This window comes from Argiope bruennichi, chromosome X2, assembly GCF_947563725.1.
Source record: "Argiope bruennichi chromosome X2, qqArgBrue1.1, whole genome shotgun sequence".
Classification (NCBI taxonomy): Eukaryota; Metazoa; Arthropoda; class Arachnida; order Araneae; family Araneidae; genus Argiope; species Argiope bruennichi.
The window spans coordinates 129,975,864-129,992,534 of NC_079163.1; the positions used below are offsets into that span (position 1 = coordinate 129,975,864).

Below are 16,671 nucleotides of genomic sequence, written 5' to 3' on the forward strand. Positions count from 1 at the left end.
TGATAAATTTATGATGAAAATATTTTCGACTTAAATGCAATAATGTGAATATTAGCCAAAAATTGCTGATATGGATTATTTGATAATACCTTAGAAATGCATTCTTTCCTGTATATATGTATTCTGTATCATTGGATTAGACTTTTTTACTTGGAAATCAGTATTTAAAAGATTGCTTAACATGAAAAGTACCATAAATCCTAGTTTTGCATTATAAATATTTTGTCATTAAAATGGCTAATTATTTTTTAGAATTAAATCAAATTGCTCTTCTTATTGATATGTTTTGCTAGTCAAAAATTTAATAATTATTTTTTGTTCAGTTAAAAAAATAAACTTTTAAGAACTTTAAAATCAGTGTAAAATAAAGTTTTAATGAATTACACAACTAAGTTAGATTATTTATTGCCAAATGTATTAATATTTATTTGGAAACTGTCAAATCACAATATATTTGGGACCATATGAAAGTGCAATTTAATAAATTTATTTAAAAAATGCAAAATAAGAACAAACCTTTTACTCAATCAACATTATTCAAGGCAAAATAAATAAATAAATAAAAGAATAATGAATTTCATTGAAATAAAAAAAAAAGTCTCCTATAGCGGCCAAGGAACAAATTTTGTTTGGTATTTCCTCGAATATATCAATTAAATTTTGTAAGATTAGTTGTGTAACTAATTTTGCTGAGAATTAATTTTATTAATATATAGTGGATATTCTATTAATGGGCATAAGTCATTCAAAAGAATATTTTTAACTGGTCATCGGTTTTCTTTTTGGGGGGTGTTAATTCTTTCTGGTACCTTCCTTTACCAAAAAATAATTAATATAGTCTCTGCTACCTTAATATAAAGATAATAACAGTAATATATACCTATATATTCTTTCATTTTTTGTGCTGGTTACTTAGCAAATAAAAAAAATGCAAATTCTAAATTTCAAATCACATTACTTTGAAACTTGTTGCAGAATGGAAAAATCATCAAATTAAAGTTTAGGAAATTTGAATTTTTAAAATGTTGTTAACAAATTAGCATGAAAAAAAAATTAAATTAAATATGCAAGTAATAATAATAAATATTTACAAAAAGAGCTAAATATTGCATATGTTGTCATTCAGCCACTATGCCATAAGTTTCTCGTCCCTTTTTCCTATTCTTGACTTAAAGAATTTTTCGAATGTTGATATTTTTTCACTCTTTTTCAGATCTTTTTGAACGTGACTAATAATATTGTCATTGTAATTATCCCCAAGCTTACGAATATCAGCCTAATATAAATGCCAATATGAAGCCAACAAGAACACTTTTCATATACTATCCCAATGCTTTGAAAGATCTTTGACTGCAATTACTTACATTTGCCCTCTTATCATTTGCATTTTTCTCGTAAGAAAACATAGCTCTCTGTGTTTCTGTGTGTATGAGTATGAGCGAGAATAAGTGAGCCATTCGTTTGTCCGTCCATCTATCCATCCCATCCCTCCATTCATTCATTTAAATATCCTTGTTGTTCTTCAGTTATCTGATTTTTTTCATGATCAATTTTAATACCTTCTCCATTTATCCATTTTTGTTTCATATCCTTTTAAGTACTGTTATTACTTTTTTAAATGTTTATAAAAATATTAATAGAACATATATTTTAATAATTCAAGAAGATGTACAGTAATGTACATTATATTCGCAGTATTGTAGAGAATTCAAAATAGCGAACTAAGTCATGGAAATACTTTATGTTGATAGAATAATACTAAAAGAAATTATGAATGCTGTCAAAGTCTTTGTTCAGAAGTCTTATCTGGAGAATATAAATTCACAATTTTTAGAAATCAGAATAGGATGGCATTATAATGTCTTCATTATCCGAGCATTCGTTCGTTGTACGGAATGAAAAACTACTGCGAAAGTATTCGTTACCTGATTTGTTCTTCATACTATTAACTGTTCATTAACTGATACCTTCTGTATTACTCTTTATGTAATATATTTTGTTATTAAATATACTTTTGAATAAAAATTTTTAATGCTTAGCTTTTTGAATGATGCACTAGTACTCCTTATGAAAATAATTTATATTTTATTTTAGTAAGATTTCCCTTTATAGTAATAAGTTATCTTGTCATTTCTTTTACACATTTTCATAATATTTTTTCGGTTCATTTTGCAGGTTTTTCTTTTTAATATTTTACTTTTATCTTTATTCTCAGTTTTCATGTATAGAAAAGAAAATCAGTTTTATTTTGAAAATGTCTAGATTCTTGATGTTTTTGCTGAATTTGCCATAAAACAATACTTTTTTTTTACTTTTATTCTGAATGTAAAATTTTTTCCTAGGAATTAAACGTCATTTCTTATCTGTATATTTCTTATTTTTTTGTCATATTTGTTCTGCTAGGATGTCTCACTGAATTTAACTTTAATTACAATTTGCACTAAACTTTATTCAATAAAGAATTTACAAATCTGTTTTACTTTTTCTGGCTAATTTATGAGATAGTTTTATAATTCGATCTTTTGAACTAACATGTAAAATTCATGAGAGTGTTAAACTTTTAAACATGCATTTCTTTTTACTTGCATTCATTTTTTTTTTTTTAATCTTGTAGGTGAAGATTGCTTTCGTTGGACTTTGCAAATAGACTCATGTGCTATATATTCTGTAGAAAAGAATAAGGATGTTAAGTACACCTATTTGGTATATCCTACTACGCTGTCACCTACTGTTGGGTTGTCTTTCAAGAATTATGAAAATCAGATAGCATTGTGTATACATATGGATAGTAAATACGTACACTTAAACTTTTCGGCACTTCAGGTAAAGTTTTGGAATTTCAAGTTGGTTTTTTTTTTTTTTTTTTTAATTTCATCTGCCTAAACCTTCATTTGTACAATGAAATAATTTTTTAATTTAATTAAAACTCTTAACATAAATATGCTTTAGTGATAATCCTTTGGTAAAATTATTGATTAAATTGCTTTATTTAAAACGCTAATTATATTTATTCTGTTTTTGTAAACCGGTGGATGATGATAATAGTATAATGTATGCAACAGCTGTTAACAAAGAGTATATCCGTAACGGAATAAATTAAACACATTACAATGTAACTATATGTTTTTGTGCACAAGATGCGGGGGATACAGTGTTGTGAATCTAACAAAGCGTGTACCCTGGCTGTCATTACAAGGGGGGCACAAAATTGAGGAATAAATTAGTTAAACTTTTTAATTCATTTTCTCTAGAATTTAAAATAAAACTTCTGAAAAACGGAAATGAGTGTTTTTCTTTCATTCTAATATTGCTATATATTCACTTATATCAATTGATTCAGAGATTAAAATAACTATTTCAGTTCCATGCGCTCATAGACAAGTGAGGTATGAACGTTTGAAAATAATGTTATGATTCATAAGCAAAGGCAAACATATCTCTATAGTATAAGAAAGTCATGCGAGTAATATTTGATAAACTATATTCATTGTGAAATCAGACTTACAAGGGGAGGGCACGGGGGTGAAATCTGAGATCGGGATAAGATTTAGTATAATGATATATTTAGATTGTTCATTCATGAAAATATTAAAACGCCAATCAATTTCGAGAAAAAGGTCCTCAAACTTTTGGTAAAGCTTATATACTGATGACTTGACTCCCGTCCCGATAATCCCGATGGCATGGTTGTCTAGGTAACCATCTCGTATGCGGAAGGTCAGGGTTCGAACCTGGCTAGGATTTTTTTTTTCTTTTTCAATAACTTTTATTCAATTAAAGATTTACAAATACTCTTGATTAATATGTTTTTAATTTTTTTCATCCAAAATAAATATTTATTATTGGAATACATAAAATTAAAATTTTAAAAGAAAAAAATTATAAATCCAAATGCATTTTTTAAACAAAATAAAATTATTTAAATTTAATTAACTATTTACACATAATTTTACTTAATATGCTACTAAATTTTATGCAAAGATAAATGTTTATTCTTTTAATACTTAAATTATAATTTAATGTTTAAAGGAAAGATAATTAAAAACGTAACATTAATGGCTACAGATAATTTAACTTGCTTGCATCATTTTCAAATTCTTGGATTTTAATAATAATAAATTATCAATTTTAACTCAACGAAGCTGTATTTATATCAAAAATTGAAGGGAGCAGCTGATATTTGTTAAATATGTAAGCAAACATCCCCAACTGCAGTGATCAAACGAAATACTAGAGAGCAAGTGTTAATTTATTGAATCCGTAGGCAGATGGTTCAAAGCGTATACAAAATTCTTATTTAATCGAACTTGATCAAGAAATAAATTCTTGCGAAGATAGCGTAAAAATTCAAGCAATTGTACACCATCATTTGTCATCACCAATTTTTTATAAGATGATAAGATATGCATGGTATGCTGCCCAACTTTTTGATCAAAGAGAGATATTTTTAAATGTAAGTGAAGTTTGTTTTCCCCTAGATCTCTTAAAGAAACCTTGCGCTTGTGGACAATCATCATTTATCAGTTGTGCAAGATGTCGAAATATGTTTTGTTTCCAATGTTTTTACTATAGTTACCATTCTGGTTCTTGTATATAATCGAAAGTAAATGTATATAGGATAATTTTTTAGAAATATTAAATAATTTTTTTTTACGATGTGAGTATTTATAATTAATAATTATCACCATTTATGTTATATTTATTACTATTTTTTAAATATTAAATTACAATTTAAGTATTAAAATAATAAACATTTATCCTTGCATAAAAATAAGTAGCATATTAATTATAACTTAATGTAAATAGTTAATTAAATTTAAACAATTTTATTTTATTTAAAAAATGCATCTGGTATTTATAATTTATTCTTTTAAAATTTTAATTTTATTATTATGTATTTTGATAATAAATATTTATTCTGGATGAAAAAAAATTAAAAACATATTAATTTTGAGTATTTGTATATTTTTAATTGAATAAAAGTTATTAAAAAAGAAAATCCTAGCCATCGGGATCATCGGGACGGGAGTCAGGTTATCAGTATATAAGTTTTATCCAAAAGTTTGAGGTCCATTTTCTCGAAATTGATTGGCCATTGCGTTTTAATATTTTCATGAATGAACATTCTAAATGTGTAACATCATTATACTAAATCTCATCCCGATCTCAGATTTCAACTCCGTGCCCTCCCCTTGTTAGTACTAATATCCTCATAATGTCTTATTTCTGTTCCCAAAACTTTCTTATCAATCAGCAAAAAGCCAAAGTGTTTTAAAATACCTAATAGATTATTTAGATTTTTTTATAAACTAAACTGAATGAAAAGAATTTGGAATAAACATCCTTTGTAATAAAAGAGTTAACTGGAGAAATTGTAAGCAAAGAAAACTTTTATGTTATGGAAGAGGCATAAACAGCATGAATAACATGCTATTAATTGGACATTTTTGCTACTTTTTGTTGCTCGGATGAATTTATTTCGTTTTAAATTCAAATTATAAGAGCAAATAAAAAAAAAAGCACTGACTATTTTTTTGCTCGTAATATTAGCTTTGTTAGTGAGTACGAATCCTTCTCTGGGGTGGAGCTCTACTTTACGAAATTATTCTATTTGAGAAATTCTTTCAGCCAATAATCATTTAATGGCTGCACATTATTTGACATTGAATGATTAATCAAACAACTTCTCTGTATTTACATAATCTCTTATTTTCATTTATTAAAGTCTGATTAACTTTTATTGCCGTCAGTTAATTTTAGAGCAATGTTTTTGATTTTTTTAAGTTCAATTAATTTCTTTTAAGAATCGATCTTAATTAGCATTCTGTTCTACTTTTTTTATATATTCAACAATTGTGGCACCGATTACTGAATTATTTTCTTAAATTAATTACATAGGAAACAAGTTTTCGACTATTTCAAGTATATTTTATTTAAAGTAAAAAATTGTGTTGATTATTTAAAAAAAAAAAAAAAACTCTTGAATTGGATTTCTACATTTTGGAATTCCGTATATAGCCTTTTTTAAAAATTAAAATCAGAGGATTTTTTCCTCTTGTTAAAAAAAACGATTTTCTCAGTTTCGGTTTCGGGCAAATATCTTTTTTTTTTTTTTTTCAGCTTCTGGTCTTAAATTCATATATTTCTACTTATAAAACTCTTTAAAAATGTGTCAGGTCGTTAAAATTTTGTAAAGAATGGATCTTTGAATCTATCAGGTGTTTATGTTATAAAATGGATCTTCTTATATTGAATAAATAAATAAATTAATTTCTGCATATTTTTTAAGTCTCAAAATAAGGAAAATTTCCATTTGCATTTGAAAATAGCTATAGCTTTAGAAGTTATGAAAATCTTATTATCACTTAGAAGTTATAAAAATCTTATTATCACTTATTATCTTTTCATTGCTTAAGAGTACAGTAAAATTTTAGATTTGAAAAAGTTTCTGAGATACAATAATTTTTTTCAACAGAAGAAGAAGGAACGATTTAAAGGTTTGATGAAGCAAGGAAATAGGTCTGATATAAATTTCAACAAATGAAACTACTGTTGCAAATCATGCATAGATAAATAAATAAATTTCTTGAAATTTGGTGAAATTGGGAAGATAATTATTTGAATTATAACTTACTCTAAGATTTTTGAATTTTAAGGTGATATAGTTGGTAAGTGTTTTTATGTGAAAGTTAACCCTTAAATCATCAAAATTTAGCGTCGTTTTTGATTAATTGAAACTACTTCATGAGTCAAAAAATTGCTTTTTGTCGTATATTCCCATCCTCTAAAATATATTTGTGTCGAGTTTAATAAGATTAATTCTTGTAGTTTGACTTGTAATGCGCCTATGGGCAGACAGACAACAGGGTTGCCGTGTCACTTAGAGAATTGAGAAAATACATGGAATTTGAAGTTACTTTTTTTTCATTTAAAATAGGTCAATCTCTGAACATTGCAAGAATAAAAGATGCGCACCAAGCACGAAAAACTGTAAATTCTCGAAACTAACTAACTTTTCTACTCGTTTCCCCCCCTTTTTTTTCCTGTATAGATTAGTTTAATTTCGATGTCTGAGACAGTTTTCTTTCCATGAGATTCCTCGATTGTAGCTAATGACACTACCTGAGACTGCTATAACTGCGTGAAAAAATAGAATAAATTTTTCTGGTGTGAGTAACAACAATCAATTTGCGGTAGCATCGCGGTTGTGTTTGCAACTCACACGTGCGTTTATTGAATTATTATTATTTATAATTCGACAAATTGTGAGCTTATTCAGAGTAGATTAGAGACTTTTTTAAAGCAATGTGTTGTTCAAAATTCTTATACAGATTGAACGGATAAAAATATGAATCCTGACTTTGCTGAACGGGTTAGAGAAGTTCCGCAAAATCCGCTTGCTGCGCACTGATCGATTTGTAAGAAAATGATAAGCTTAGGTAATATGGGAAAATAGGCACATATTAGTCATGACAAAAGAAGTAAAACATAAAATTGCGTGCCAGTTCACAAAAGTCATAATTGATATTATATTTTGTATCTGAAAGAAATACAGGAGAAAACGATATACCAAGTCCGGAAACATCAAATTTGATGTCCAAAAATAAGCTGATTTTTTAATTTTTAATTCAAGAACAATAATTCAAAGCTGAACTTTCATGAGTGTTAAAACATGTTCCAACACATTTGTCTTTTAATGCATTCAGCGGTATATCCGAAATATTTTCACATTTATTCACTAATAGTGAAATAACAGGAAAAAAAAATGTACTTTTCGTACAAAAATGTACTTTATTTCTTAAGAATTAGCTCGATTTTTTCAATAATCTCCTGAGAAGTCTTTAAACAATAAAAAAAATTTGTAATATGCTTTGTTTAAACTTTGAACTGCATTTCACAAAAATACCAAATGGATCTTATTGTAAGGTATTGGTGTGAATCAACCAGTAGTCTCCACAAGATATTGGAAATCAATATTTTTAAATATTTCAATATAATATCAGTAATTTTAATATTTCATTATATATACTGCTCAAGAATTGTTCGAAATTTTTAAAGAACTTATATCAAGTTTTTTATTTACAGTTTCTTTTACAAATTAGTATGGATGTACCAAATGTAAATTTAAAAATTTAAAAACATATCAAAGAAGAACTTCCGTGCGAAACCGACTGTAAAATTTTTGATCTCTGTACTTGTGATCTATGCATAATCCGTTGAGCCTTTCACTATGAACATAAATCTACTGAATGAAAAGTAGATGTTATTCTAAGAGCAATGTATAGAATATTTAAAGTTAGTCCATTAGACGTGCCGATTACTGGTTCTTCTGAATTTTCTTTGAAGTTTTTTCTTTCAACGTAGTAGAAAAGATCAGTGTGTGGGAAAATACTATAAAATTTTTGATGTTTGAAAATTTAAATGTATACATTTCAATAAAAACAAAAACAAAACAAAAAACACTTTTCCTGGATCTGCCTCGACTGATAACATTATAAAGCTTGTCATGATACATTGTTTCTGATTAAAATTAGCTTCTTTTTTATTGCTAATATTCTTCAGCCTTTTTTTTTTTAAATTTAGACATCTGAACCAATGGTGCTTCTCTTACATGAAAACATTTTCATTTTTTTAAAAGCAGGTAAGGAAAAGCATTGTCAAAGGAAGCATAACCGAAGAAGCAAAAATATTAGACACTTATTTTTGATAAAGCTTAATGATCCTGAAAATCTAAGGCTGGTATTGGAATAATAACTACAGTTACTTGATTACTAGGTCGAGCTAATAAAACTGGGGGGGGGGGAAGGCTTTTAAGAAGAATGTTTAATATCTGTGAAGAATACTGTAAAAAATTGTGAACACATGTCCAAAAATTTTGCTGTTTTAAAAATTACATCTTGTTTAAATTCACATTTATTGAAAAATCTTACTTCTTCCATTATTGAAACTATGGAGTATTGTTATTCCATTATAATTACCACATGAGTGCTGTTCGCGCATTTCCTCTTATATTGCATATACATAGGGGGGAAATACAGGGATTTTCCCCCCACATTTTAATGGCAACCCTGTACAAGATATACTTTTCCGTTTTTAATATTAATAAATGTACCTGTGTAATGAACTTGAATTACTGATCATCTTTCATCTAAAATATATCATGTTTTTAAAATTAAAAAAATTTAAAATCGTTTCGAAAGTTTTTAGTGAGATTTTGCTACCCTTTTTCAGGATATCTTTGTTATATTAATGGGTTTAAGCCGCTAGAAACAATTTAAATAGGACATTCGAACAATTATTTGTGTGAAAATTATAATATATTAAAAATATATATAATCAGCATGCATTCCATTGGTCTTGTTAGAGCTGTAAAAAGCTTCTTGTAGGTTCCTGCTGCTGATATATTTGGGGAACCCCTTTGAAATAATCGCATGCAATGCATACTGTTTTAAATTTAGATCCATTACAGCATTCATATAAAGATTTCGAAATTGTATAATTGTTGTAATTAATTTATAGTTTTGAATAGAAATCGATAGATGTTTCCATTCATTCATCTCATGATAATGCAAGCTATTCGATTCATTTTTAAGGTATTAAGAATATGTCGCCGTAATTTTTGTGTGCTGATTTCATTAAATTAAATTTTATCTATGCAGTTTCTTTATTTGTAAATTTTTTTATTATATTTCTTGGTGATTAAATGTATTGTGCAGTAATTGCTCTTTTCATTCTTTAGGCAGAACTGTTGGTTCACTGCTTCGACACTGTGTCTAATGTTGTTAAGTTTGTGGAAAGAGTAGAATCATGGATAAATTATTTTAAATTTAAAACGCCTGATGTATCGGAACATGGTGTGACGAATCTTGAAATAAAGCCATCTGAAACAAATTTCAATTACAAGAAGGCAGGGGATGCTAGTCACTGTAAAAAAACTTCTGCCAGTGAAGTAAAATCACAGAATATGGATGAAAGCAAGCCACCCCAGAGAATGACGATATGGATTCAGCTTGCTTTATCCAAGCTGTGTGTCACTGTGTTTGGTAAACTTTCCCCAGAGTCCAGCAGTAATAGTAAGTAAAATTTGAATAATATAAGTAGATAAATGATATTAATACTGAATTAAAAACTATTTAGACAAAAACATCTGCTAAAATGAAATATATATATATATATATATATATATATTGTTGCTGTAGTTAGTCGTTTCATTAAAAGTATAACAGCAAATCAGGAAGACCATTCAAAAAATATTGTTTAGTTGCAATTTAATGAAATACTGGCAAAATAAAATCGATAAATTAGTTGTTCAGCTCTAGAAATCAATTAAGTTTGTTATTTTAAGATTTAATCGTGTTTTGATTTTTTAAAAATTAATATAAATTTTTGATTAAGAAAAAATTTTCTAATTTGTTCTATGTCATCACACTGTATTATTATCATGCATCATTGTTGTTTTGAAAATAATTTCTGCTATGGAACATATCTTTCTTAAAAAATAAAAACGAGCTCAATAGTTCACAGCATAAATTAGAATAAAATCAGTTGTGTTATTGAATATACATATGGTTCATAAATTCATTTCGTCGAAAACTTATGTGAATTTCCACATTTGTTTAATCTAGTTTCATATAATGTCATCATTTTGCCCAATAAACAAAGACTGAATGATATGCAGCGTTTTATAGTTGCAATTGTTTAAATAATTAAATTTAAAAACTTGGTTCACCTCTCACCCTTTGTAAAATGAAAATATATCTTTTCTTTTATGTTTTCGAAAATTAAAGGAAGGCCACACATTATCTAAAACAAAGTGTTTTTAAATGTATAGAACAAAAATTTAAACTTTGGGTTAAAATGTACGTATGGAACTTGACTTTCAAAGTTTTTAATTTCGATTTTATTATTTAAGACAAAGGAAGATCAATCATAGGTATAATCTTTTTAAAGCCATTCAAATTCCTCGTCTTAATCGTCTGTTTAATCTATAGTAAAACCTGTAGTATTGATCAGTTCAGTGCTGCAAAAGAAAAAAAAATATTTGAAATGCATTTCTTAAAAATAATTAACCCTTTACCTTAGAGGCTGATTTTATGCGAAAAACCCAGCTACTCGAGACATTTCGTAGCGCTTTGAATTTCTTACTTCTAACTTAAAATGAGTGCATATAAAATTTAGCATAATAACCCTTTATATTCACACACTTTATTAATCTTTAAACTTACACGCGATGTTTCAAATGTATGCTGAGTTTTTTAAAAGAAAAACAATATTTATCGCTGCTAATCGAATTTCCGCACCAAGCAAATTGGAGAGTTAGTGTCACCTCTCGAGTTGCGGCATTAAATCATTTGCTGTGTGAGAGTCTTTGGAAGGCATTTAATCCCTAAATAGCCAAAAACTTTTTAATTATATTTTTAAAAAATATCGCATTATCTAATTTCGATGAGTTAATTTTATCTAATACAAGAAAATGAATGTATATTAAAGCAGATGGTTTCCCATGGATTCAACGTAAAAGCCAAATAAAGGATGGAAAATGGACCTTGGAGAGGAAAGAGCCAAAAATAGAGGTACCACATAGTTAACTGCACACCAAACTTGGTTTGTATCCAGAGTGGTCCAGCCACCTCTATACCCGATAGGGGGGATCTTTCATTTTCACTCATAGCTATTATTTAGAGAGTGAATTTTGATGCCTTCTGAGACTGGCCTCTGCGACAGGCCTGATTTTCATTCTCCTTCTTATTGATTTTATGTTTTCATTCGTTTTTCTTTACTTTTATTATTTTTTATTTTTGTAATTCATTGAATCTTGAGAAAAAAATTTTAAAACAAAATAAATGTTTTAAAAATTTTAGGAGATGCTGTAATTTTGCAGCTTTAATCGATGACTGATTGTGTGTGAAAAAAAAAAATGTATGTGTTAAATAGAACCTGTAAATTTCATAATTCTTTTACGGCTGAATATTTTTTTAAAAAAATTAAAGGGATATTTAAAGAATCTTTTAGATATTTAAGGTTGGTAGAAAGAATTTAGATTTTATGTTGCAAAAGAAATTAGCTGATCATCTAAGAACTGGTAAGTCCCTTATAAATGGCATTAAATAAGAATCTAGAGACTAGAAATATTCTTATAATTTTAGAGCTTTAAATGTAGAAACTATTTCCATTTATTTTCTAATAGCTTTGTTCTCAAATTATAATCAATTCTAATATATTCCAAAATGAATCCCGTGTTCTTCAAATAAAGTTTTTAAGATAAAAAGTTTTTAGATGGTTGAAGCCAGATTCTGGGGAAATAAATGAATTAATTGAAAAATGTTCGAAGCCTCTATCTTATATTGATTCTTTGAAATAGTAAACTTTTAATTGCATTTATTCGAAATTGTGCAAAAATTTAGCAAATACTGATGAACTATTGGGGAGGGGCACACACACACAAAAAAAGTAGCACAGCTCACCTATTAACAGATTATCGAAATGTGTCATTTGTTGATGTTACTCTTCAAACACATTTTGTTTCTTTTTTAACTTTATCATCAATGACTGATGGATTAATAACAAATGTTGGGGATGCATTTCAGCAAAATGTGAACGAAGTAAACTAATAAAATTTCAAATAAAAGACAGTACATATGAAGAGAAACTTTTTGCCATCTACTAAGGAATTAAGCTGTTTAAATTTTTCCTAGAAGGGTGTATCAGTAATTTTCGCGAATCACACAATTCCTAGAAGGGTGTATCTGCAATTTTCGTGAATCACACAATAATACAAATTTAAGTGAATGTTATTCTTTTTTTCTGTTGTTCTATCTACAGGAAGAATTATAATTTTTTTTCTATAAGCAGCAGTTGAATCTTGTCAACTGGTTTCACATTCAGGTATTAAGACAACTACAAAACTTATAACAAATTGGTTTCACTGGCCTAACATCAAAATAATGCACAAAATATGCACTTAAACGTGCCTTTCTTTCATATCAACCGTCGAAAGTTCAGTGACATGTATTTTTGTCTCGAAATTATGTTCTCCTTATGTGTAGATAACAAAATATTTTTTTAAAAGATTTAACTTTCTGAACTTTGACATTATATGGCTGATATTACCTTCTCAACGACGCCAGTTCTTATAAACATTAATTGGTAGATTTGCATATTGTACTTACGATGCTCCTATGCAATGTTAGATAACTTAAATCGTAGCAAAAGCTCTTATTTCAGTGTGAATTTCCATGTTTAGATTCTTTTACGAATTGAAACAGATCAAGAAAGAGTTTTAAAATTTATTTTTCCCAGTTTTATCAAAACACTTTGGATTTTAAAAATATACAAGTGCTGCATATTGCCCACTATCTACTTGCTTTCTTGAACGTTAAAATTAAAAGCATATTTTCGTTTTTTGCAACTCCCCCCCCCTCCCCGCCTGGAACCTCTATAATCTCTCTTCATTTCATGCCGTTAAAACTGTTGAATCGCTTATGATATGACAAGATGTAGGATGAGCCTTAGGAAGTGCGGGATTTAATTAAAAACAATTTTTGATAATACCTAGCTCACTTTCATCCAGAATATAAAATAAATTTAATAAAAAAACATGCTTATTAGTAAACAAGGAAATAATTGTTTTTTACTTTTTAGTCATTAATTATTATTGTTTTAATTATGGAATCTTAAAATGATTTTTTTTCCTTATTTTCACTATCAAGTGGTACCACTAACATGTATTTAAGTAAATTGATAGATCAATTCATAAGTAAATTCTGAAAAAGTAAAATTGTGTCTAGTCATAGAGTATGCAAACACATATACAGATTCAAAACAAAACTACATCAGGAAGTGAGTGAAAATTCCATTACAAAGAAAGATATTCCGTTAATTGCGCTTATTGAGAATTCCATCATAACATATACTAGTAGGAGAAATAAGTCATGGATATCAAATGCATGATTTATAAAAATAAATATTTTCCCGAATTAAATCAAAGTGTTAATTATTATTTAAATAACTTTGTAGGAAATATTGAGGAAAATTTATTGAATGGTTTGTTTATAATTTGAGAAATCATGCATTCAGAGTAGATTAGAGAATTTTTTTAAACAATAAGCTGCTTAAAATCCGTATTTAATACGAATGGGACGGATAAAAAAATCAATGCTGATTTTGCTGAAACGGTTTGAGAATTCCTTCCATTTGTTGCGTACGTACTGCTCGCTTTGTAAGAAAATAATAAGTCTAAGTAATATGGGAAAACAGTCATTTATTAGTCATGCCAAAAAAAGGGGGGGGGGGAGATTGTGTGTCAGTTTAAAAAAGTCTTAATTAATATTTATGTATCTAAAGGAATGAAGGAGAAAGTGATATGTCAAGTCCGAAAACGTCAAATTTAATGTCCTAAAATAAAATGATTTCGAACTTTTTAGTTCCAGAATTTTTATGGGCATTAAAACTTGTTGCATCACATTCGTCCTTTAATGCATTCAATGATATATCGGAAATATTTTCACCTTTGTTTACTGAAAGTTAAATAACTAAAATACACCAGAGGGCCGTACAAAAATTCCGTACCTTATTTATTAAGGATTAGCTCCATGAAATTGATAGCTGAAAAATCTACAGAAATTGATGCCCAAATACATGATGAAAAATTGTTGATGAGAAATTGATGCCCAAATACATTGGCAAAAATGAATAAATAAAAAAAAGTAATTTAAAGTAGTAAAAAGTATTAAAAGTAGTAAAAAGTATTTTTGCTTTGTAATGTTTTTTTGCTAAGTAATCATTAAATGATTTGTATCATAACAAAAATGTTTTGTGTTTTATAATTTTGATAATTAAAGAAATACCTCCGTCCTTATATATAAATTTTGTCTTTGCTAAATTCTAGATAATAAATAAAGAGAATTTTTTTTTTAATGTCAATGTAAAAATTCTTTTAATATGCTGTTATTTCAAATAATGTTAAATTGTTGCTTCCTTACCTCGCTTTTCCACTCCCTAAAATCATACTGTATTATAACTATTTTTGCATTTCCAGGAAAAAACAGGGAGAACACAGGGATTTTTTGTCTTTTCAGATTTGAGTGGCAACCAACGGTTAAGTCAGTGAAATGTCTCACTCAGTTGTAATTCATTCAGTGTGTAGTTTGCACTATCTTGGTAGAAAAATTAGAATGACGACAAGTGAAACCGGTGTTATATTTTGCCTATTATTTTTAGTAGCCCGGCCAATAAATGATGAGATGGATACAGTTGTCAAAATATCGAACATTTGATTCAGTTATCCTTCTTTCAACCACTAAATTGTACTACTTTTGTTGAATTTATGAAATAGAGATTCGTGTGTTAGATGTTGCATTTTTGCCGACTTTTTTTAACCAGTCCTAAAATTCAATATGAAAGGATATCGATAATGTATTAGATATCTAATTTAATTGTTGTTCATTCAGACTGTAATCAGGTACTGCATTTCGCTGAATAACGGATTTAGTATTAAATGAATCAGGTGTCACAGTTACTGACCATTTTTGGTTAGGCGGCTAAGAAATTAACATGAAAGATGAAAATTTGTAAGGATTGTTACTTTCATCGACTGTTTTGATCACTTGTCGGTGAAACTTCTAGGCGAAATTAGAGTATTATTATTATTATTCAAGACTTAAGTGTTAGGAAAATATAGCGAATATATGCGCGTCTTTCGATTAGTTTACACGGTTTAAATTTTTACTGAACCCAAAGAAAAAAATTTTACTTTTTGATGCACGTCAAATTTATGAAATTTTTTTTATAAACATTTGGAATGCAAAGGTTTGGTTTGGTTTGTATTTTTCTGGCACAAGAGCCATCCTTGGCTAAACTGCGCCATTCATGTGGTAAAGAAGAGGTTAAAAATTTTTTTTAATTTAAATATATGAATGGTTATACAAAAACAATAAAATAGTTAAAATATACTGGAAACAGTAGCAAATTATATGTATTTACAATGAAAAGAATTAAATGGTTCAAACACTTGAAAGATTTAAATGTATGGTAAAAATTTAATAGCATATAAAAATTTAAAAATGCTTGGATGGTGGTTCTCTCCCAATAAATCAGTGAGAGTTAACGATGATGAGTGAAAAAACTGGTTACGATGAATATTAAAAGTAGGGCATTCGATTAAAATGTGATAAACTGTAATATCTGTGCGACATGTGGAACACATAGGTACTCTGTCACCGAATAGTAGGTGCTTGTGGGTGAACCGAGTATGCCCTATACGAAGGCGTGTTAATATAACATCATTCCTACGCACAGGTAAGACTGGCCACAAGCTTATAAAAGGTTTAACTGAATGCAATTTATTGTTCCTGCGTAAATCCCATGTTTCTTGCCATAGAGAAAATACACGACTTGCAACGGATTTCTTTGCATCACAATATGGTATTCTGCGATTCGAGAAACAAGTGGCAGTTTTTGCAGCTTGGTCTGCCTGCTCGTTGCCAAGAATTCCTACATGACCTGGAATGCAAAGATATCTGCAGATATGAATATTTCACTATAATTCTCACTTTTAAATAACTTGTAGCTGTTTGAGAAATTAAGAAATACAAACTGTCAGTTAAAAGAAAATATTTTTCAAATGAAATATTCGGATAGATAGATTATTTTAATTAAAAAAAATTTCGTACT

The 16,671-nt window shown here is 28.0% G+C and overlaps 1 protein-coding gene across 1 annotated transcript in view; it reads left to right on the forward strand.

The window, feature by feature from the left end:
* The window catches only part of LOC129959988 (intermembrane lipid transfer protein VPS13B-like), a 200,936-nt gene that overhangs the window by 46,800 nt on the left and 137,465 nt on the right, over nt 1-16,671 (forward strand). Inside the window, exons 17-18 of the mRNA XM_056072952.1 lie at nt 2,615-2,823; nt 9,740-10,073. Of these exons, the coding sequence (XP_055928927.1) occupies nt 2,615-2,823; nt 9,740-10,073 (543 nt within the window). The remainder of the gene's footprint in view (nt 1-2,614; nt 2,824-9,739; nt 10,074-16,671) is intronic.